Genomic DNA, 24,327 nt, shown 5'->3' on the forward strand with positions numbered 1-24,327 from the left:
CTCATCAGGAAAGGGTCGGGAAAGCTTCGACAGAGCCAAAGCGCCTCAGGCCCTTAACGGGAGTCACCCAATCACGTGTCAGAATGGCTTCCCACAATCCCCAGCCCCTGGCTCAAATGTTATGAATTAAAGTCTCTTAAGATTATGGTTTAGATGTGTTTTTTTTTTAATTATTCTTTGCATTGATAAGGATTGAACCCAGGCCACATCAAATGTTCCATCACTTAGTTATATCCCCAACCCCAATATCTTTACTATGCATGATCCATGTGTATTTTGCTGTAAGGCTTTACCAAATCCATTTTATAGTTGAACTAGAGATTACAGTAAGAAAGTTCTCCTTTTGTGAACAAAGGGGTTTATAGGATAACTTACAGTCACAAGAGTGATATTGCTTTCCCTAGTTCCACTGGAGAGTGAAGTTAATGGACCACACTCAATAGTGTCAGCAATTCCCGAAACAACTTGGATGCAACTCCAACCTGGTGCCACACCCATGCAGGGCATTTCTGGGCAAAGAATAGTCTTTGGGAGGTATAAACATGCAGAAAGCTTAGCGTTAACCCATCCTTAGGGCACGGGCTGGGCCAGAAACAGCCCAACAGGAAAGACCCTTTACCTTTTCTAATCAACTCATTTTCAAATTGAGAAATTACGTCTAACCACCAGGCAATAAACATGTAGGAATAGAGAAATTTAGAGTGATTTAGAGATGAGAACTTTGGACCCAATCAATTATTCTATAGCTATAGCAACTAGTGTATAGCCACTGTGATGGCTTTTTTGTTTTGTTTTGTTTAAGGTACTGGGGATTGAACCCAGGGGTCTCTACCACTAAGCTTCAGCCTCATCCCTTTTTATTTATCTATCTTAAGACAAGGTCTCGGGCTGGGGATGTGGCTCAAGCAGTAGCGCGCTCGCCTGGCATGCGTGCAGCCCGGGTTCGATTCTCAGCACCACATACAAAGATGTTGTGTCTGCCGATAACTAAAAAATAAATATTAAAAATTCTCTTTCTCTTTCCCTCTCTCTCTCTTTTTAAAAAAAAAAAAAAAAGACAAGGTTTCACTAGGTTGCCCAGACTGGAATTGAACTTGCAATCCTCCTGAGTTGCCGGGATTATAGGCATGTGCCACTATGTCTGGCAAAAACACTATGTGGCTAAGTGAATTAAAATTAAAAAGGTAGTTCCTAGCCACATTTCAAATGCTCCATAGCTACATGTATTGGACAATGAAGATTACAAAATGTTACCATCACTGGGGAAAGCTTTACTGGACAGTAACAGTCTAAAGAAACTTGATTCTTAATTCCACGGGAAAAACAACACTTTAAAGGGGGCTCATTTATTGTCACTGTTCCAAATGTACAAAAAAAATTAGAAAATAACCCCCCAACTCAAATCCCCCCACCCCCATAACATTCTTCCCAACACAAATAATTTTTCCCAAAACCAAACACAAACTGGTCCTGGTATTTCCATAAACAGTGCAGCTAAGAAACAGTTTAGAGAAAATTTAACAGGATTCAGATTATATCCATTCTGTCCTCTTAGCCCCGAGAGGTAATAATCCCATATGGATCCCAGTCCTCCCCAATGGTTTTCCCATCTCTGGTAGAAGAGTCCTTTTACAAAGTGGTATATTTGGCTGCTGCTTTAGAGATCTTCCTGTGCCTTCTTCTTCTTCTTGGGTTTTTCTTCTTGAATTATAGGGGGATTTGTAGCTTCTCGCTGTAGATAGCTAATAAAATCATTTAATTCACGGCCACCCTAAAAACAGAAAGATTACTCTGAAAATTTAACTTTTTAAAGAATTCTGGATTCTTATATGTATTGTCATGAATGTTGAAAGAATTACCAGTTAAAAAGATCCAATTAAAGAACTGGATATGCATGTGTGTGTGTGTGTGTGTGTGTGTGTGTGTGTATGTATGTATATGAGGGGAGGATGGGACAATGCACTTACTTCATATTTCTTTGGACTTAGCTTCTTGCTGGCTGGAGAGAAGTAGATAGTAGGAAAACTGGGGAAAGAACACAGAAGAGTTTACCAATTTCTGGTTCTCAAGTTAAATCTATAATTCCTCAAGTTTCTGGGAATCACTTCTCTTTATGGTTTCCAATATATATATATTTTTAAAAAATCTTTATTTATTTTTATGTGGTGCCAAGGATTGAACCCAGTGCCTCACACATGCTAGGCTGAACTCAACTCCAGCCCCTAAATTACATCTTTTTTTTTTTTTTAACTTTTTTAAAAAAAATATTTATTTATTAGTTATTGGCGGACACAACATCTTTGTTTGTATGTGGTGCTGAGGATCGAACCCGGGCCGCATGCATGCCAGGCGAGCGCGCTACCGCTTGAGCCACATCCCCAGCCCCCTAAATTACATCTTAACTAAACCCAGAACTCACAAAATGTCTGGCAGTGGGCCCACACTACAGATCACTAAGCTAAGAAGGAACAGGTATCCCAGATGCTTGGGAGGCTGAAGCAGGAGGATCACAAGTTCAGAGCAACCCCCAGCAACTTAGAAAGACCCTGTCTCTTGTATTAATTTTAAACTTTTTAGTATACTTACCCTCTGACTTCATATGGAGAAGGCACATCATTGGCTGTGGCATCCATCTTGGCTATGACAATATTTGGGTCTTTGCTGAGCTGTTAATAAAAAGGTTAAACCTTAATTTTTTTATTTTTTCAGTGCTGGGGATCAAACCTAAGCCTTCCTACATGCTAGGTAGGAGCTCTACCACTGAGCTATACCCTTAGCCTAGAAAAGGTTGGACCTTTAAGTTTCAAGTTTTCAGTGACTGAGGCACATTTCATCAATTCAGGATTTAAAACAATCTCTTGTCTTCAAGCACCTGGAAAAGTTGCTGCTCAGACGGGAAGAGTGGTGATGCTTACAAATAGTACTCAATCTTCCAGCTTTCCTTTCTTCTTTTGGTTCCTACATATTAAGACCACATAAAGCTGGGCTTAGTGGTACACACCTATAATGCCAGCCTCCTGGGAGGCTGAGTCAGGAAGATCACAAGTTCAAGGCGAGCCTGGGCATCATAGGCCCATCTAAAAAAGAAAGCCCCACACATATACAGACACCTTTAAATTTACTTGGCCTGAATAAGCCATAACAAGGGCTGATCCGAGCATTTTAAAATAAAGCAACATATGGGTTCATATAAGCCATTATAAAAATTCAGAAGCACCTACATATTTTTATCTATAATCTAGGTCGAGTCTGAAGAGTGGAAGAATTAAAGTAGGTCTCTGAAGCACTACACAGATTATACACACTAGGGGGCAGTCAAGAGAAAGTGAGTTAAAGGGGGCGGGGTCAAACTCTACCAGTACTTAGGAATATTTACATCAATTTTCCACTCTAATTCTAATCTTCAGAATAGGATTCAGACTTACCTTCTCTCCAAGTTCTTTATACTTGGGTTCCAGATTCTTACAGTGACCACACCAAGGGGCATAAAATTCAATCAGCACATCTTTATTTTCATTATTCACTATTTCATCAAAATTCTCTGCTACTACTACCTGGAAAACACACAGAAGATTCTCTAGTTGTATGGTGAAGTGAAGAATAAATACAAAAGGTTTATGTGTTTCTGGACCCAACTCCTCTCAAATATGGATTCCATAGCACTGAAAATCAGTCATGGAAACCAAATCTCATTTACAGGATATATTGAAGGTTATCTCCATTTCCCATTAACCAACTCATTCTCATGTCTATCACCTATCCAACTATGTTCAAGAAGCCAAAGGAAATATAATTACTACCTAACCATTCCTTAAAATAATTTCAATGCTACAGAACTATTCCTAAGGATTATCTTGATCTATCTCAAAGAGTAACCAAGCCCAGATACAAACTCCATCAGAAAATTCTATGGTTTTAAACTTCTGTCCCTAATTAATGTTATGAGCTCTGCCAGTATTTGTTTTTGACTCAGGGAGGTGAAGACAAAAACAAAAATATATCTAGCAAGGTCTCCGTTCAGACTCAGCATTTTTAGAATAAAGAAATGAGGAGGCAATTGCTAATAGGAATGGTGAGGTTGTGAGTAGTGCACCTTTACAGGCCCATCATTGCTCTCTGGGATAGGCTCAGACTTCAGATATCTCTTTAGGTTGCCATCAAAGTAATCTTGAAGAAACCTCTCTAGAGCCTTGCCATCTCGCCTGAAATTAGAAAGACAGGGTCATGTTTGTTAACTCCCAACACAAGATTAAAAGCAATTTCTCTGAATAGTTTTTATATATTTTAGCTTCAGTTTCACAGCTAAAATAAAGGAGAGGACTCTACTTCTCAACATGTGGAATTAGACTGAATAAGAAAGAAATCAACTCATTTTATTTCCAATGTGTTCTCTGTGGATGAGGAATTTCAAAAGGAAGAAGTACTTACTGTCTCTTTTATAAGAGACCGAGATCTGATTTTGTTGCTATTGAGAACAGTGCCATTACATATCTTGTAATACAAGTTGACTCAAAATAAAGATTTCTCTCTTCTGTTAATCCTTCAAAGTGTCAAAAGTGAAGGTAAAAACTGGCCAGGCATGGTGGTGCACACCTGTAATCCCAGCATCTGGGGATGCTGAGACAGGAGAACCTCAAGTTCAAAGCCAGCCTCACCCTGTCTCTAAAGGTAAAAATTGGTCTGAGGTATTAAGATCTTTTCAATTCCCCTGTTAATACTTTAGGCTCATGTCATATTCCTAGAAGAAAACACATTCTGCTAGAGCTGAAAGGGGGATGACTTGAAGTTATATCACTCTCAAAGAGGTTCTCCAATTTTCTCTATTTACTACTTCTAAAGAAGTATAATCATATATAAACTCCAACCTGTCATCCTTTTGTTAGTTTTCAGAAATCATTTAGAATCATGATCCTTAAAGTAACTATAAATGAAAATTGACAGTCATAGGCCTATCTTTTACATCCCAATGTTGTGCTTTACAAATTCTTGGTAGTATAAAAGGCTGTAACAATTTCCTTACAGAATCAAATCTTGAACCTATGCTAACTAGCAACTCACGAGAATTCCTCCTGCATGACAAACTTCTCCCCTTTCGCAGTTCTGATAGCAACAACAGGAACTTCTCCAGTAGTGCTCTCCAAGCCAAAATCAGACAATTCATGGCTAAAGGTTTTACGGCTAGCTACAGCACAGTTGAGTTTGTGTCCAGCATCCAGGAATTTCTTTGCCACCATCATTACTCTGTGAGAAACAAGAGATATTTTTGCTAAGATTATGCTAGGTAAAGCATTTTTGAGGTTAGAAAGCAAAGACCAGGTTCTATAGTCTAGGCAACCCCCTGAAATTAACCTGAACTTGTATTCCTATGCAGTAACACAGGATTATGGTATACTTCAATGTCTTAAAACTGAACTTCACTGCCAAATTGGTGGTACCCCACCAATTGGTCCATTCTCACTCAATCTTACTTCATTATATAACTGTAAAATCTATTGCAAGCCTAATGACTGATTTGAAAAGAAAATTTCTAAGGATAAAATGCACCAAGAGTAGTAGCGGTGTTTTAATTAAGTGCATTTTACATCAAATTTACACCTTTTACTTAGAGTCACAGCATCACAAAGTAAAGGAACACCTATGGAAGACATGCTCAACAATTTTGGAAATGGTTTATGTTATCTGTTCTTATGGCTTCACATACAGTTTTTGGACCTAAATGTTCCAATTCTTATCTGCTCTTACATCACATGGTAATAAGACAATTAGAAGGAATTGCTAATACATTGGATAAACTTGTTTACAAAGGGATAAACATGATTCTTATTACCTGTTCCTCCAGTAGTTAGAACCTTTAGCATTCTTTTCATAGTCCACATCATAGTAAGCCATAAGTAAGTCCTTGCCTTGTATCAAATCTTTATTATCTTCTGTCATATGAGGACAGATACCAAAACTGAAATAAAATAATTAAAAACATTGACAATTTATAGCTATATTATAAAATTATCACAAAATAATTACATCATTTATAAAGGAAGGTCATTTTCAACATCAGGACAATACTGAGCAATATACTGTACAGGACCACAATAAAAGTTCTAGGGCCTACAGATGATCACTTTACTATATACTTGAACTATTATAGTTCCTTGAGTAGGCTATTTAAGCCAAACAAGGCTCTGCTTAATAACTGGAGTAAACAACTAATGTGAAGCAAATAAATTTTAGACAAGGTATAAAGAAGTACTCACATGTTTTCCTGGATAAACTTCTTAATCTTGCTGCTAGTCAATTTCTGATCTGTATATGCCACACTTTTGTCCTCAAACTTGTTAGTAAGATGTGGAGGACGAAATAAGGTGATGCCCCTTAAAAACAAATAAACAAACACTTATACAACAAGCAGCAGAGGACCTGTCTTCTAACTTTCATTTAAAGTTCAGACTATCTACTTTCACTAAAGACAAAATAATTCTTTTTGGAACTGGGCATAGTGGTGCACATCTGTAATCATAGCAACTTGGAGGAGGCTGAGGCAGGACTGCAGATTCAAAGCCAGCTCCAACAACTTAGTGAGGCCCTAAGCAAACTTAGAAAGACCCTGCCTCAAAATAAAAAGGTTTGGAGTTACAGCTCAGTGGTTATTCTGAGATCAATCCCTAGTACCAAGAAAAACAAACAAAACCCCCTCTTTTCTGGGACCACAGACTTGGCAACATGACCTTCTCATCAATATAGAGATGACTAATCTCCTTGATCCTGAGTGTAATAATTGTGTATAAGGGTTTAATAAACCTTGGATTGGAAAATTGGAGAACTTTGGTTCTAATATTAGCTCAACTACTAATTTCAATGACCTTGGACCAAAGAGTCAATTTAATTCTACTTTTAGTTTTTTTTTTAATCAGCTCAAAAGGGAGTCAGAATGGATAATTGATTTCCAAATGTTGAAAAACAGAAAGAGAACCCAGTTTATCTCAAAGCCCAATATGTACAATAGCATAAAGCAGAACTTGCTCCTACTGGAAACTAACCTTTCACCTTGTAAGAAAAGACTTCATTAAATACCTTTAAGAGTCCTTCCAGTTAAATCAGATTTAGAAAATTTTCTTTTTCTTTTTTTGGTACCCAGGGGCACTTAAACATGAGCTACATCCCTAGCTCTTTTTATCTTGGGACAGGGTGTTATTAAATTGTTGAGGCTGGCTTTGAACTTGCAATGTTTCTGTCTCAGCCTCCCGAGCAAAAATTTTCTCTTTTGTCGGTATCACATATTCAGCCAAGGTTTCCTGAATCCATTGTGACACAGGAGAAAACATGACTACCTTAATTACTGACATCCGGCCTCTAGTTTCTTGTTTATTCCTCCTCCCCATACCACATACACCCTCATACAATTTCATCACTTGTTTTTGGCTACATCTTGGCATCTGTAAATCCTTATATCCTTTTCTCATTCTTCCAAAATATATTTTTTACATTCCAACCCACGTGTTCTTCCAATATTAACCATTACCTAGTTTTATGTCAATTAAAACACAGGTATTTTCACAGGACACAGGAAAACTACACAGCAAACAAGAACCTAATACAAACAATGCTGAGCAAAACTGTGAAAAGGGATTTTCTTTCTTTTATAAAGCATGGCTATCATTTCCAGAGTACTTATTCTTATTCTCAAAAACAAGCAATTCTTGTCACACACATGGGGAACTCAAGAAGCCTTTCCTATAAGGTCTTCTTAGTAAAACCTCTGATGTGAGGCTATTAGACAAGTTTAGATGGCAAATGAGAGAAACAGCCACAATTAGCAAATCAAAAGTTAACAGGCTGACCTGTGTGTGCTAGCTAATAAGCTATAAGTAGCTCCTCAAGCATGTATATACCTGGCGTCTCTTTAGTGAAGAGGTAGTAGAGACTAGTGATCAAACCTACCTATCTGTAACCAGACTTTCTTATTCAAATTTAGTTCTGCCTCTTAGTAACTGTGAGAATCTAGGCAAATTACTTATTTGTGTGCTTTCTATTCTATAAGTTAACACTAGCCCTTGACACACCTTTTACTTTATATGCCCACTGAGTGATCTATCTATTGCCATGGTTATAATCATTTAACATGTGATTTTTTTTTATTTTTTATTTTTTAAAGAGAGAGTGAGAGAGGAGAGAGAGAGAGAGAATTTTTAATATATATATACATTTTTAGTTCTCGGCGGACACAACATCTTTGTCTGTATGTGGTGCTGAGGATCGAACCCGGGCCGCACACATGCCAGGCGAGCGCGCTACCGCTTGAGCCACATCCCCAGCCCTTAACACGTGATTGACCAACAGATTTTTATCTCTACTCAAAAACTTTTCTGAAGGAATGGGAATATAGCTCAGTGACAGAGTACTTGCCTAGCCATTTACAGAGCCCTGGGTTCAATCACCAGCATAGGGGTGAGGGACACTTTTCTTGGATTCTACTCTTATTTATCCAACTATCCACTGGGTTCTCACCATCTGGATAACTTACATGCTTCTCAAACTCACACTAACCTTAACAGATCTCATTATGGTTCCTTCCAAATTCGTTTGTTTCCCAACCTGATGATGACTATTGGTCCAGTCATACAATTTGTTAGAAATTTAGAATTTGGATGTTCTCTTTTCAGACATGGTTATGATTGAATACTACTGTTTACATCCTCTGCCTTGTTCCCTCTGCCCCCCTTTCCACCAGGGATTGAACCCAGTGAACTTAACCACTGAGCTACATGCCCAGCCCTTTTTATTTTGAGACAAAGCCTAAGTTGCTTAGGGCCTTGCTAAATTGAGGCTGGCTTTGAACCTGTTATTCTCCTGTCTAAGCCTCCAGAGTCTGAGATTATGGGCATAAGCCTCCATGCCAAGCTTGTTTACATTTTTTTATACTATCTCTTTCTTTCCATTGCCACTAATACTGTCTCAGTTTAGGTTCTCAGATGTCATTCTCAGTTTAGATTCTCCTTGTTTTGCCCTATTCCCCTTTCAAACCACTACTATGTGGGTCCCAGTAACTTCTCTACTTAAACAAAAAATTAACCACATTACTTCCCAACTCAAAACCCTTTCAATGGTTCTCAGATATCTAAAAGATAAAAATCTAAACTCTTCTGTATAGCATTTAAGGTCCATAATTTGCTCTCAGTTAACCTCTCCAACTTTGTTTCACTATGATCTGATTCACAAACAATACCCTAGTAATCCTGCAGGTTCCAACATGCTGAGGTCATCTCATATCCCTGCTGCTACAAAAAAAAAAAAAAAAAAAAAAAAAAAAAAGAATAATCTTCATCCCAACCACCATAACCTGCTTTGAAAATCTCATCCTTCAAGAGTCACCTCCTTTGGGTTGGGTTGTGGCTCAATGGCAGAGCATTTGCCTAGCATATGTGAGGCACTGGGTTTGATTCTCAGCACCACATATAAACAAACAAAATAAAGGTCCATCTATAACTAAAAAAAAAATATATAAAACAGTCACCTCCTCTAAGAAGCTTTTTCTGATACCATTCCCCTCCTCTGTACTCCCAACATACTCTGTAGACATTTTCTATCCTAACACATATAACACTCACACTTTCTTTTTGTGTGTATGGTGCTGAGAACTGAACCTTGCACCCATTAGGCAAGCATTCTACCACCAAGCTACATCCCCATCCATACACTTACATTTATATATATTTGTTTAGAGTCTTCAGATGCCTTTTAGGAGCAATAATAAGTTTCTAGCATTTAGCTTAATGCCTAGCAAGTGCTTAACAAAACTTCTGGAAACAGACATCACTAGTTACTAAGGCGTTCAACTCAGTCACTTACTCTCCATTATCATCATACTCCTTCACCAGAGACTCAACATTGGTGTGTGCAAATCGGTAGTTATCCCTCAAGTTGTTGGCTGCTTTTAGGAACTCAGAGTGCGCTTCACTGAATAAATCCTTGAAAAAACCTGCATATAAAATGTCAAACAGGAAAAAAAAAATAGTTAAGTGCTGAGAGATATTCAAGACTTTTATTTATTTGCTTGTTTATTCATTTTTGTGGTGTTGGGGACTGAAGCCAAAGACCTGGCACACTCTAGGCAAGTGCTATACCACTGCACATCCCAGCCCAAGACTGAAATTCCAATTTTCAAAGCATTCATTTTACTACAGATAAGCAAAGTGAAAAGAACCGGGTCTGGGGCTGGAGTTGTGGCTTAGTGGTACAGCACCTGCCTAGCATGTGTGAAGCCCTGGGTTTGATTCCTAGCACTACATATAAATAAATGAATAAAATAAAGGTCCACCAACATCTAAAAAAAATAGTAAAAAAAAAAAAAAAGAACCAGGTCTGCTTTGTGATAGATATATGATACAATATTCAGCATGAGAATTTTCCCCCACCCTATAAAGAAACATTTTTGAGAGCCCAGGGAAAGGATTTGTCAGGGTCCAAGTCTTCATTCTACTTTTCCAAATTGAATAAATCTGAGAAAATTGCTTAATTTTTCTGGAACAATATCAGGTATCAGAAGGATTAGATTAGAAAATGATGTCAAAATAAAACACTTATTTTTCCTTTCTATGTCTTACCTTTAAAACTTAAGTCTAGAAAAGTTATTTTATTACAGTAATAGGAGATCAAGAGAAGCACAAACACATTGTATACATATTTTAGTTTTCAGCAAAATGTATCATATGTCATATTTAAAATAAGAGCAAGACCAGTTTCTCTTTTCTCTTTGGCTTCCTGTGCACCATGAGATCTCTCTAAGATGGCCGTGAACATATATGACAAATCCTAGTAATCTGCATCTTAAAATTTTAACTCCCCTATTATTGTGAAAATAGCATACATGAGTTATTTATTTCCCCTTTCCTTAAAACCTTATTTTCAGTCATACCTACCTACATAAGAGTTAAATCTCAGAGTTTAAGAAGTGGGATGCTAAGCTCCTTGTAATACCAGCTACTCTGATTGGGGACTGAGGCAGGAGTATTGGGGTTTCAGGGCAGAATGGGCAACATAGTAAGAACTGTAATCCCTGCCACTTCTCAAAAGCCAGTCAAAACAGCTTTTTCTCCCACATTATGGTAATGATACAATTCTATCAGCTATTCATCTTTTCAGCTGACCCTACATTTCCTCCCCTGTTCTAACCTGTAATGGAGACTGAACCCAGGGGTACTCCATCACTGTCCTACATTCCCAGTCCTTTATATCTGGCAACAAGATTTTGCTACATTGCTAAGGCTGGCCTCAAACTTGTGATCCTCCTGCCTCAGTCTCCCAAGTAGCTAGGACCAAGTTGATGATTTTGTGGCATAATTAAATATTTGCTACTTACCCACCACAGAGGCATCTTTATCACTAATGAACTTCTTAAATTCTTCCTCAGTCCTAAGAGGCACTGAAGCGGGTCCTGCCTGCTTCTTCAGGTGGCTGACAATTCCATCTTAGAAGATGAAAGTTATAGAAATACAATTTATTTGTAATTTTTGAGAAGGCAATTATTTATTCATACAATTCAAAATGTATAAAAGGGGGACACAATGGAGTTTTTTTCCCCACCCTTGTCCCCAGTCACCCAGTTTCTTCCATAACCTTCTAAATTTTCTTTCTTTCTCTCTTTTTTTAATGAGAAAACAGAAGCACAGGGAATGTGTTGTATATGGTGGTGATCAGAGCAGCACTCACTTGCCAAAACTCAGTAGACCAAGCACTTTATTTTTTAATCAATCTGTCTATCTATTTTTGTGGTGTTGGGGATCAAATTCAGACATGCTAGGCAAGTGCTGTCCTCTGAGTTATATCCTCAGCCCCTTTCAAGCATCTTATGCATAAGTAAGCAATTACACATTTATTCTTTTTCCTCTCAAAATGGCAGCATATATATAAGCTATTCTTTATTTTTTTTTGTTTGTATGTAACACAGTTTAGACATAATTGACATCAACACATAAAGAGCTACCTCAACCTTTTATTAGTTACATTGTGTTTCACAGAATGGATGTACTATAATTTATTTAACCTGCTACAAATAATGGAAATTTGTTTCCAATCTCATGCTATTACACATGATTCTGTGATAAACAACCTTGTAGAGGCCGGGTATGGCAGTGCGCACCTGTAAATCCAGCAGCTCTGAAGGCTGAGGCACTAAGCAACTCACTGAGACCCTGTCTCTCTAAAGAAAATACAAAATAGGGCTGGAGATATGGCTCGGTGGTTGAGTGCCCCTGAGTTCAATTCCCAGTACCAAAAAAAAAAAAAAAAAAAAAAAAAAAGACTATATTTGCAGGGCAAATTCCTGTAAGTGGATTAACTGGGTCAAAGTGTGTAAGTATTTATAGTTGTTAAGATGTCCTCCAAAGAGATTCACGTATTATTTTTAACTTATACTATCAAGTAAATTCTAGTGCCTACCACTTAAATGAACAGACAAATCCATATTATCAAGCAATGCATAGTCACCCGTAACCTTACATTTTCAAAGCAAAAAATGCAGTGACTTGGCTAGCTTATGTTGAAATCTAAATACATACATTAAAACATACACACAGGTTGTGTATATAGCTTAGTGTTAGAGCATCTGCCTTGCATGCCTGAGGCGCTGGGTATGACCCCAGCACTACAAACACAAGGGTGGGGGCACGCCCCCACCCCTGCACCCATACACCCCTAGTAGACAGATCCATACACCCACACACACCCTTAGCACGGACCAAAGGGTCATTATTCCACTTCCTCCTAGGGTCCACTGAAACCATTTACAAATACAAACATAGGCCAGATGTGCTACTCCTCCAAGATATTCTATCTCTTTACCCCTTTCTTTTCTAAGTACTATCATGATTTCCAAACTTAGACAGTACCGTTTAACTCTTTCAACATGACTGAACCTGTTCTGTACTTCTAAATTACTTTTTCCTCTCATCTTCTTCCATTTATAGATATTTCAAAAAAGTTTCCCTCAGGTTTTATCAATAGATTAGTTGAAATTGGATTGAATTATTTAGTCCTCAAGGTAGTTGCCATCAGTATATCAGAACATAAACTATAATAAACTGAACATCTAAAATTCTCTGGAAGGCAAAATGGGAGTGCTGAGTAATTAGTTTAAGCAGGAAGCAAAGAGCAAGGTTCTCAGAGGTGCACATGAACAAAACAATCCCTCTTGACTAAAGACTTTATAAATAAGTAGTCAAACATCTGACCTCCTGGTTAGATGTGGAGACATTCTCCAGTTTAAGAACCCTATGTTAAAGCCTAAGTGAGAATATTTACCTAGCAGCACTGTGGCTGGATCCATCTATAGTTAGTTAAGACCTGACCAATTTTCTACTAATTCTTTTTGTGTCAATAGCAGATTGTGATGACCTTGGTCCAAGAGCCAAGTGACTGAAAGAAAATTTCCCAGTTACATTCTTTTTTTTATATTAAGAAAGGGGGAATATGTGGGAGGCCAACCTTACGGGTGACTGAGTTACACTCCCCAGCTGGGTGCTGAGGCACTCAGTCACAGAAATGGGTGTGTCTTGCTACAGCCCCATGGGTGAAGCTATGCTCACCTGTTCCTTTGTAATATAACCCCTTGCCCTGTTTAGGATAGAATCTTCCATGGAAGTGCCTTGTGTGTGTCCCCTTCTCTTACTGTGCCCTTGGGTGTGGCCTACCCAGGTGTCAGTCAACCTGCTGACAGTGGACATCATGAAGACAGACTCAGCCCCCTGAAACCTGACCCCTTGCCTCATTTGAATAGCTTCTCAATAAAAGGGGTCAGCGCGTGCTCTCGCTCTCTCTCTTTCTGCAGACCCTTAAGGTCAGAGGAGCCGTCACAGTGACCCCAAAGAAAAAGGTTAAAAAAAAAAAAGACCTGACCAAGTTCTGAAAAAAATACATCAATAACTCTATTAGCCATACCTTTGACTAAACTGGTAAAAGCTGAATGTTAAAAATTTGAGTGTTGGGGATATAGCTGGGTAGAGTGCTTGCCTTGCATGCATAAGGCCCTGGGTTCAATCCCCAGCACAATGGAGAAAAAATAAATAAATAAAGTGTTGATTAAGTGATCTCAGTTGGGCCAAAATACTTATTCAAGCATTCAGCAAAGAGTTATTAAGTATCTGCTATATGTGAAGAGTCTACGTGCTGGGGACAGAACTGTAAACAAATCAAAGGTTCTGCTTTATTGGACCTGACAATATAGTAAGTCTCCAAATAAATATGCAATTAAAAAAAATCAGATAGTAGCCAGGTGTGGTGGTGTAAATCTGTAATCCCAGAGACCTGAGAGCATGAGGCAGAAGATCACAAGTTTGAGCCCAGCATCATTAGCAATTTAGTGACATTCTCAGTAATTTAGCAAGACATTGTCCAAAAAAAAAAAAAAAAAAAGGAGCGGAGCTGGGGATGTAGCTCAGTGGTAAAAACACTCTTGGGTTCAATCTCCAGTGCCAAAAATAAATTTAAAAAATCAGACAGTAACCAGTGCTATGCAGAGAATTAAGAGGTTGATGACCCCCCTCACCTCTACTGGGGACTGAACTCAGGAGGCTCTCCACCATAGAGCCACACTTCCAGCTCTTTTTATTTTGAGACAAGGTTTCAATAATGTAACTGAGGCTGGCCTAGAACTTGTGATCCTTCTGACACAGCTTTCCAAATTGCTGGGATTATAGACATGTGCTGTAAACATCTGGCCAGGGTCCATGTTTGTATATGAATAAAATTCCCTATCTCCTAAAATCCCCAAACTTCTTTCTTTAGCCTTTTATTATGAAAAGGTAAAATATATATACAATTATGTAATAAACTCAAGCTGAAATTGTATTTGATGATAAGATTATTTTGTTCTCCTTAACTGTGAACTCTACAGAATTGAGCTCCCACTTAACCTCTCATCTTTCCTAATCACATTCTGACCACATGGTATTTCTGGGTTTTCAACCCAGAAATTTTAGTCATGTATTATATAGCCTCTTTGCACCTGCTTTCCCTGTGCTTAAAAAGCTCTGAGATCTTCTCATGGATGGCTCCTTCCTATCAGGTTTCAGCTCAAAGGTTTCTTCCCTGACCACCCTATTATGCAGTTCTCCCATCCTCAATCACTATCGCATAGTCTGGTTTTATTTTTTCCCTTTAATGCTCTCATCACTAATTCAATTTATCCCATCTACGCATATTCTTGACTTCTTAAACTGTTACATAACATACATAAAATTCACCACCTTAACCATTCTTAAGTATACAGTTTTGTGGCGTTAGGTACATTCACACCATTGTATGACCAGGTCTCACACATTCTAAGCAAGTATTCTACCAGTTAGCTATACTCCCTCTCTCATGTATATATATAGTTGTAGATGGACACAATATCTTTATTTTGTTTTTTAATTAATTAATTAATCAATCAATTAACTTGGTGCTGAGGATCGAACCCAGTGCCCCACTTGCTAGGCAAGTACTTTACCACCAAACCACAACCCTGTCACCCCCAATCTTTTTTTTTTAAATAATAATCTTAATGGGTGTGAGACGAGATGGTCATTCACATATTTTTAGAACTTGTTTTTTGCTTTCTTCCCTTTATCACTCCCAGAATGTAAAGCACCACAAAAGTAGGGAGCTTATTTGTTTTGTTTACAAATACCAAGTACCTAGTACATTTAGAATATCTGGCATCAAGTAGGTACCCAATAAATCTGTACCAAATGAAAAAAGGCCTAGCTGACCTTATATCTCAAGTTCAAGTATCTTCTACAGTACTTACAGAATCTATTCAATTTATTCAGATATTTTTTTTTTGGGGGGGGGGGGTTACCTACAGAAGTGCTTACTTAAAAAAGGAATTTTTAAGAGTGAAAGTATATTATGTAAAAAATCATGTTCTCATGTTTCTACTATCAAAAACAAGGTATTTAACAAATTCAGTTTCCAGGATATAATCCAGGATCCTTACCAGCAGTCCTAGGCCCATCATAAGCACCTGCTTCTTCACCATCTCTAAATATCTTCAGGGTTGGATAGCCACTGACCCCATACTTATTACAGGTCTCTGTGTTGGCAGTGCAATCAACCTAAAGATTAAAAAACATACTTGTATTCCCAAAATATTAGGACTGTCAAGTCATTAGAATATTAAGCAATTCTTGGCATATATACCACAGAACATTGGATCTTAAAGGCAGACTAGTGCTGGTAAAGAAGCAAGTATTGATAATTAATTAACGTGGTATAGTTTAGATTCCTAAGATTCCTACAAAATACTTAAAGTACTATTTAAATTTTGCCCTTGGAGTCTCTGTTGTCTAAAGCAGTGGCCTCTACCTTTTTTTCTGCCTCAAAACAGGTGAGGAACAAAAAAAAAAAAAAAAAAAAAAAAAAAAAAAAAAAAAAAAAAAAAAAATCACTTTCATAGTCACACAAAGCAGAAATTAAATTGTGATTAAACTTTTCCCCCCATGGCAAGCTGCTTGGTTTCAGGATTAAAAGCAATTTCCAGAAACAGCCTTATAGATGAATGTGTATTCGAGACTGGCAGAAAATATGAGCTTTTGGAGTAGAACAACTGTGAGTTTACTACAGAAAAATGGCAAGTTCATGAAGCATTACTTTAACTGTAAAAAAACAAATACCAAGTTTACAGTTGACTAATTGGTTACATATCATCAATAGCCTACTCACTATGAATACCATGACAGTTTAGGGAACTCATTTACTCAATAATTTTCCTTTAGCCTTTATAGTTGTACTTATACTGTCCATATTTGCTCCTAATTCCTATTTATCATATAGTTTCTTTCTTTCTTTTCAGTACTAGGGACTGAGTCTGGGGTGGTTCACATTTCTAGCCCTTTTAATTTTGAAATAGGATCTATTTAAGTTGCCCAGGATGGCCTCAAACTTGTGATTCTCTTACCTTAGTCTTCCGAGTAACTAGGATTACAAGTGTGTGCCACTATATCTAGCTGCCCTATAGTTTATTTCTTATGCCAATAATTTCCTTAGTCTCATTTTTATTTTTTTGAAACTATACAATAGCCAGGCATTTGTCCAGAAACTAATATTCACCCTTCTTAGCACCGTAAGAGTAGAGAAAGTGAATGCTAATTGTATACACTATTATTTAAAATACTTTATGTCCTCCAAGGAAAAATCCGCCTTTACTCACCTTTGCTAGTGGAACTATTCCTTTTAATCTGGTAGCTGCAGCTTCATACTCAGGAGCAAGCCTTTTGCAATGTCCACACCTACATAAATGTAAAAAAAGCCATTTTCAATTTAATGCTACAATTTTTTTTTAATGTCTCTCTAGGAAGAATCTCAAACTATAACACAATTTTTGAACTATCAGATACTTCCAAAAGCAAAAATATGACACCCAAACGTTATCATTATTGCTAATGTAAACCAGAGCTCTCAGAAGATAAAGGTCTTATGTAAAGCTCAGGTAGACTCTTTAGCACTGGCTCAGTGCAAGGGCAGCATCTATTTTCTGAAGTGAAAGTATATTGAGCCAGGCACCGTGGTACATACCTACAACCCTACCAGGGAAGCAAGAGAATCACAACTTCAAGGGCAGCTTGAGCAACTTAGCAAAACCCTGTTTTAACAGGGCTAGGGATATAGCTCAGTGGTAGCGTGTCCCTGGGTTAAATCCCCAAGGTGGTCAAAAAAAGAGTTCTGGAAACTACAGTCAGAAGTGTATCTCACTTTCCTTTATCCCAATAGCCGCTGCCATGAAGGTCAAGCTGCGCAGTTTTAGCGGGTACAAGATATACATTGGACGCGGGAGGTGCTACACCAGGACTGATGGAAAGGTTTTCCAATTTCTTAATGCAAAATGCGAGCCAGCTTTCCTAACCAAGAGGAATCCTCGGCAGATAAACTGGACTGTCCTCTACAGAAGAAAGCACAAAAAGGGCCAGTTGGAAGAAGTCCAAAAGAAGAGAACCCAATGGGCAGTCAAATTTCAGAGGGCCATCACTGGTGCATCCCTTGCAGATATCATGGCCAAGAGGAATCAGAAACCAGAAGTTAGAAAGGCTCAACGAGAGCAAGCTGCCAAGGAAGCAAAAAAGGCTAAGCAGGCATCTAAAAAGGCGGCAATGGCTGTTGCTAAGGCTCCCACAAAGGCAGCACCTAAGCAAAAGATTGTGAAACCTGTGAAGGTTTCTGCTCCCCGAGTTGGTGGAAAACACTAAATTGGCAGATGAGATTTTAAAATAAAGATGTGTCTAATAACTTAAATGGTGTTGAATTTTTGCTCCCAAAGAGGCATGTTGGGTCTACATGGTAACAGGTGTTCGGTAAAGTTGAGAATTTAAGACAATTTCAAATTCATTTCTTGGGGCTGGGGGTATAGATCAAAATTGTAGAGTGTTTGGTTAGCATATACATGCTCTGGGTTTGATTTCCTGCACCAAAATAAAATGAAAGTTCATTTCAGGAATAATGCCTTCTGATGTAACCCTTTTAATTGGAGAAATGTTAAAATAAGGCAATAAAGATGTGTGGTTGAATGCTTAAAAAAAAAAAAAAAAGAAGTATACCTCACACTAAAGACAGAAAGGTTTCAAGCCTATTTGACCAACTAATGAGGTTAAAATGAAACCAATAATTCCATTTTCCCTTAGGAACCAGCATTTTGGTTCTTATATTTAAGCACTAATATGCCGGGCTGGGGTCGTGGCTCAGTAGCAGAGCGCTTGCCTAGCATGTGTGAGCACTGAGTTTGATCCTCAGCACCACATAAAAAATAAATAAAATAAAGGTCCATTGACAACTTAAAAGAAAAAAGAACCAACATGACCGTAATCCCAGCTACTCAGGAGGCTGAAGCAAGAGGATTACAAGTTAGAGGCCAGCTGGGAAACTTAGGAAGACCCTGTCTCAAAATAAAATAAAAAGGGGTAGAATGCTTTCCTAGCCTGCACAAAGGTCCTTGATTTAAATGGAGTAATAGAGGGGGTGAGGATGGGGCATGCAGCAACAAATGATTTTTCTCCATTTTCAATGACTCTTTTTGACCAGAAACATAGTTTGAGGGGTAATGGAAAACAGGGCCCAAAGGGCACTGGTATAATATTAATAGGTACTCTATTGGCTTACCAGAGGCCTACTTCTTGTCAACTGACTTTCAACACAGCATTAGAATGATATATTTAAGATGGCAAGCCTGATTTTTAGTTACACGATTCACCTGTCCATGAGAACCTATAAAAACATGTAAACCAGACTATTTTTCCAAGAGGGCCATCAGAAGCACCTGGTCCAGAAAGTCCTAACAAGTCCCACAGGTGCACTGTACATGCAATGGTATAATATATTCTTATGAGTGCACAACAAGCACCAGCTGTACATCATCTTTTCAAAAGCCCATGGGTTGCATAGGGATCATTTTGAGAACATTAAGAAGTTCTGTAACCTCCCCAAGACAGCAAAAATAAAAAACAGAAGGAAAAATTAGGGAAAAGACATGAGCTGATATATTATACTCCTAAAACTGTTTATGACAAAGGACTGTAAGAGCTTATATTCTCCAAGATCTTCAGAAATACTATTCAAAATCTATTATGGGAGAGTTTAAGCAAAGGAACAGTGATGAAAAGGAAGATTGTTAATACTTCATGCTCTAGGATCACATACATATTTACTAAAAGTATAAAAGGCCTAAATGATAAACACCAAATTCAGAATAGGGGAAGCATTAGACGGGGGGAAAAGTACACAGGGGGTCTCAACTGTACTGACTTTGTTTTTAGACTGAGTGGTCTTCTCAACTGAGTTTCAGTACAGCATTGTATAAAGAGTAGTATATTAAGAAAAAAATGATATTTCTTTCTTTCTCTCTTTTTTTTTTTTTTTTGGTAGTGCTGGAGATTGAACCCAGGGCCTTGTGAATAGGTAAGCTCTCTATCAACTGAGCTATTTCCCCAGTCCCAAGCTATTTCTTATATAGTATTTTATAGATGCATTTTTTAAAAATTGAGATGTGTCTTACATTCATATAATACTTTCAATGGCAGCATTTCTTTCTCAGTGAGGCATAATGGTTCCTCTCTCAATCAGTCCTGATGTATTTGAAGTATGTCATTTACTATATCCTTTGTATTTCTCTAATCTTCAAATAAGCAACATATAGGACTGACAAGAAGGGAAAAATTAGAGGGAAGAATAGAGCCACCTAGCTGGGCGTGGTGGCATAAACATAATCCCAAGGACTTGGGAGGCTGAGGCAGTAGGATCTCATGTTCAAGGCCAGGCTCAGCAACTCAGTGAGACCCCGTCTCAAAATAAAAAAATAAAAAGGGATTGGGGATGTGGCTTAGTGGTTAAGCACTCGTGGGTTCAATCCCTAGTCCCAAAAATAAAAGAATAGAGCCACCTAGAAGATAATATATTTCACACAGTAAATAATGAAATGAGAATAAAGAGATAGAGGAGAGGTTTCTATTGACTTTCTATTGTAGTAATTGTCAAGGCTAAAACAATAGAGTTAGTAATTTCACCTCAACTTCTTCAAACATATGAAGAGGGAAAAAAATCATACAAAATAGCTATTAGGTTAGACCAGTTGGTACCAACCCTACATGCATATCAAAAAAATATTCATGGAACATTAAAATAAAAAATTACGCATGACTGACAATGAGAAATCCCATGGATGTAGGGAAAAAAACCAGGGGTATGTGGGAGTTGCAAGGTTGGGACAAAAAGCCACTGCTCTAAGCATCAGCAATATCCTTAAGTTCAACAAATGCACAAAGGGTGTTCCCATGAGGTTGACTGAGATTGCCTTCTTCAATTTGACAGGAATGTAAATCAGGTAGAATTTATGGAAAATTAGGGTTACACAGACTTGTCAAGATTAACCACTATCTTTTCCACTCATCTCTAGGCAATATTAAAACAAAGAATCCACCTACTCCCAAGGATGGCACCTGGCAATGATAACGAATTCCAACATATATTCACCTGACAATCATTACTTCATGCCTCTCATGTGCCAGATGCTATTATTTTAACATTTGATAGAAAAATCCATTTAGTTCTTTCCCTATAGGAACACCAGTCTGGTTGAAGGATCAACTGGTTAGTTGTCCAGGGAAAGAAAGAGTAACTTATAAGCTAAATATCAATTTTGAAAAGTTTAACTGGGGGTTGGGTCAAGTAAGAAATAAGCATATATAAAAACAAATATTAAGGTCAGAATGATGGTGCACACCTGTAATCCCAGATACTTGAGAGGCTGAGGCAGGAGGATCACAAGTTCAAGGCCAGGCCAGGCAATTTAGGAGATCTTGCCTAAAATAAAAAAGGGCTGGGTATGTAGTTCAGTGGTAGAGCACTTGCTTAGTGTGCATGAGGCCCCAGGTTCAATTCCCAGCCACATGCACAAATGTATTTCACTTTATTTTATCCATATAATCCTATTCCCAGGGCTCGGGATCAAAATTCATGCATGCTAGGCAGGCAAGTGCTTCACCACGGAATTATATCCTCAGCCCCAGATATCCTTTTCTGTACTCTAGAAACATTGTATATTAAATATCATTTTTTATTACTAGTGTTAGAAAATAGTAGAGCTAGTTGAAGATGTGGTTTAGTGATAGAGCACTAGTCCAGCACGAGCAAGGCCTTAGGTTCCATCCCTAGCACTGCAGGGAGATTAAAAAGTCTGGAGGAGTTGAGTGGGGTACAGTGGCATCCACCTGTAATCCTAAGGGCTGGGGAGACTGGGAGGCCAAGGCAGGAGAATTAGCAGTTCAAAGCCAGCCTCAGCAAACAGTGAAGTGCTAAGCAACTCAGTGAGACCCTGTCTCTAAATAAAATACAAAATAGAGCTGGGGATGTGGCTCATTAATTGAGTGGTCTGGAGTTCAATCTCCAGTACACCCCCTCCCAAAGTTTAGAGGGTAGCACAAAAATCTACAACATAAGTAGATGTTCAGGATTTAAAATTAATACTGCTCAATATATTTTTAAAAATTATTACATTCAATAAGGCTATTATTTATCCTTTCCCTGGAAAAATTCAGATAATCCTATCCTTATAAATGTATACATGACTAACTTCATAATGGAAACCTTAGTCTACAAAGAAAACTTCAACAAAATCTTTCACTTTCACTTGTAAAATGAAAATGGAAGAAAACCTAAAGAGAAAAAGAACTTGCTCACAATAGGCTTATTTTACTTTTTAATTTTTTTTAGTTGTTGATAGACCTTTATTTTAATCATTTTAATTTATATGCGATGCTGAGAATCAAACCCAATGCCTCACACATGAGACACAAGTACTCTACACTGAACCACAACCCCATCCCTTATTTTATCTTAATAAACATTTCCAGCTGATATATTAATAAATAAAAATAGGAGGAAATTAAGACATTATCAACAGAAGACTTCCTTGACTCCAAATCACTCATTCAGAAAGCTGATCCTTCTTGCTGATATTGTGGAGGATGACCTTATCTTTTAAACCAATTAAAAGCAGACACCACAGCAGATATCCATTCCAATTCTTGGGATAGTTTAGTGCATTATGGGATATGTAGTTTAAGGGAAGCACGTGCAACACTTTAAAGTAGAAAAGAATGCCTTTAATTGGAAAATTTTAAAATTTTGCTTTAAATTAATAGCCTGATGGCCCACAATTCTCCAACAATTCCTGAACTGTTATACCACCCCTAGAGTTAAAAAAACTACCCAGTGACATCCTCTCAAACTTAATAGCATGATTATATAATTAAGAAGAGACATTTTTAAAAGAGAACATGAGTTCTAGAGACAATATCTATAATATGTGATCAGTACTGTCAGCCACAAGAATGCCCTGGACACAAAATTTGTCACAGGCTGAAAATATAATTGGACACCTCTAACACATCCTTCTGAATCAGGTGGTCTTTACTTTTGAGTGTAACCCTGAAAAAAGTCAGCCAAGCTGGAGGAGTGAAGACCCAAATCAGAAGCAAGTAAATGTTACACACTAACTGTATTTCTGACGCTTTTGAATAGTCTTTAAGGGTCATTGTGCCAGGAGGGGAAAAATTAAGTACTGTAATTGGCATGGATCCACTGGGCTTTAAAACAATTCTAGTTTGCTCTGGTAAGGATATGAAAGTTACCACCACCACCACTCAGGATGACAGGGCCTGAAATTCTATTTGCTCTCCCTTACCCTCAAGTAAGATTTTTTATTTTAGATCTACTCTAAGGAATCCACACTCTTATTGGGGTTAAGTCACCCTGAAACCGGAGTATTTCTCTAACACTGGCTACTATTTCAGAAATCCTAATTAAAACCGATAATTTGGTCAGATGCTGATGGAAATTATTCTTGTTCTTCCAGCCTTTCTTTTTGACAGAGACCTCTGCCAGTGCTGAAAAATAAATGATGAGTTTAATGTAAAAACTGTATGAAATGGATAAAATAATTGCCTGCTTCAAGAAAGCACTTCTGACCATTCTGCAGCCCCACTGACTGATTGACCTTGGCTAGAAACCAACAGTCGTGGGGCAGGGGGCTAGAAGAAAGGAAATAGCCTGGGGCCCAGGACCTCTGCACTTACTGAACCGGTCCTTTCTCTACCAGGCTTTGGGATGCCTCGTCTGCAGAGTGGAGAGCTTTTACACTGGCTCACCTAAAGACTGAAGATACGAGTGGAGGGGGAGGGGATGGTTAAACCCTCTGCAAATAGGAAGTACCGCAAGAGCGCGGAGGTATGGATGTGGCCCTGCGCCGAGAGGCACCTCCGGATTTTCCTTCCGGGGTCTCGTTCCCAGGCGATCCACGGCCACTTCTCCGCTTTCGACAAAGCACCTTCCAGCTCCCCGGGGATAGGAAACTGGCCGGCTGCAAACTGGCCCGCTGGAATGATGGAGGACGCCGACGCTGCGTAGGCCCTACCGTTCCGCGCCCTGCCCCCGGCCCAGCCGGCCATCCCTCCCACCCCAGCAAAGTGGCCTCACCAGGGCGCGAAGAACTCGACGAGCATGAGGCCGGCAGAGCCCGTGTCGGAGATGCGACTCTCGAAGTTGGCGTCCGTGAGTTCCAGCACGTCGGAGGCAGCAGCAAGGCGGGCCGCGGCTAGGAGAAGCGCCACACCCGGGAACGGCGCTAGGCGGCGGAGGCGCATGGCGGCGAAGTGAGGCGAGGGCGGCCGGGAGGGTCGGGGCTCGGCGGGGGCTGCGGAGATCGAGCCGACTACCACGCACCGGCTGCCTGTGCTCGCGCTTCTAGCCCAAGCGGACCTGCAGCCGGAGGTCCCAACCCCCTAGCCCGGCTCGGGCCGCAGTGTGGCAATCGCT

The 24,327-nt window shown here is 38.8% G+C and overlaps 2 protein-coding genes across 2 annotated transcripts; one reads left to right on the forward strand and one right to left on the reverse strand.

Moving 5' to 3' along the window:
• Positions 1-1,416: 1,416 nt before the first annotated feature.
• PDIA3 (protein disulfide isomerase family A member 3) lies at positions 1,417-24,308 on the reverse strand. The gene is made up of 13 exons (XM_081290797.1): positions 23,989-24,308; positions 17,180-17,258; positions 15,968-16,085; positions 11,354-11,461; positions 9,844-9,973; positions 6,252-6,368; positions 5,828-5,953; positions 5,059-5,241; positions 4,094-4,202; positions 3,426-3,554; positions 2,587-2,666; positions 1,968-2,025; positions 1,417-1,771 (listed from the first exon to the last, which is right to left on the reverse strand). Exons 1-13 carry the CDS (start codon positions 24,153-24,155, stop codon positions 1,658-1,660), a joined length of 1,518 nt encoding a protein of 505 aa, XP_081146923.1. The 5' UTR covers positions 24,156-24,308; the 3' UTR covers positions 1,417-1,657.
• Positions 17,732-18,414, forward strand: LOC308648037 (large ribosomal subunit protein eL24-like). The gene has a single exon (XM_081292738.1). The coding sequence runs from the start codon at positions 17,748-17,750 to the stop codon at positions 18,210-18,212; it is 465 nt and encodes a 154-aa protein (XP_081148864.1). The 5' UTR covers positions 17,732-17,747; the 3' UTR covers positions 18,213-18,414.
• Positions 24,309-24,327: the final 19 nt, after the last annotated feature.

Source organism: Spermophilus citellus (genome assembly GCF_964194105.1).
Source record: "Spermophilus citellus genome assembly, chromosome: 4".
In the NCBI taxonomy this organism is placed as follows: Eukaryota; Metazoa; Chordata; class Mammalia; order Rodentia; family Sciuridae; genus Spermophilus; species Spermophilus citellus.

Coding starts and splice junctions, on each gene's coding strand:
- LOC308648037 (XM_081292738.1), top strand. CDS start 17,748: ATGAAGGTCAAGCTGCGCAGTTTTAGCGGGTACAAGATATACATTGGA.
- PDIA3 (XM_081290797.1), bottom strand. CDS start 24,155: ATGCGCCTCCGCCGCCTAGCGCCGTTCCCGGGTGTGGCGCTTCTCCTA. Junction 11,462..15,967: donor TGATGGGCCTAGGACTGCTG/GTAAGGATCCTG, acceptor TCATCTTCTAAG/ATGGAATTGTCAGCCACCTG. Junction 4,203..5,058: donor GTCATGCAGGAGGAATTCTC/GTGAGTTGCTAG, acceptor TTCTAATTTCAG/GCGAGATGGCAAGGCTCTAG.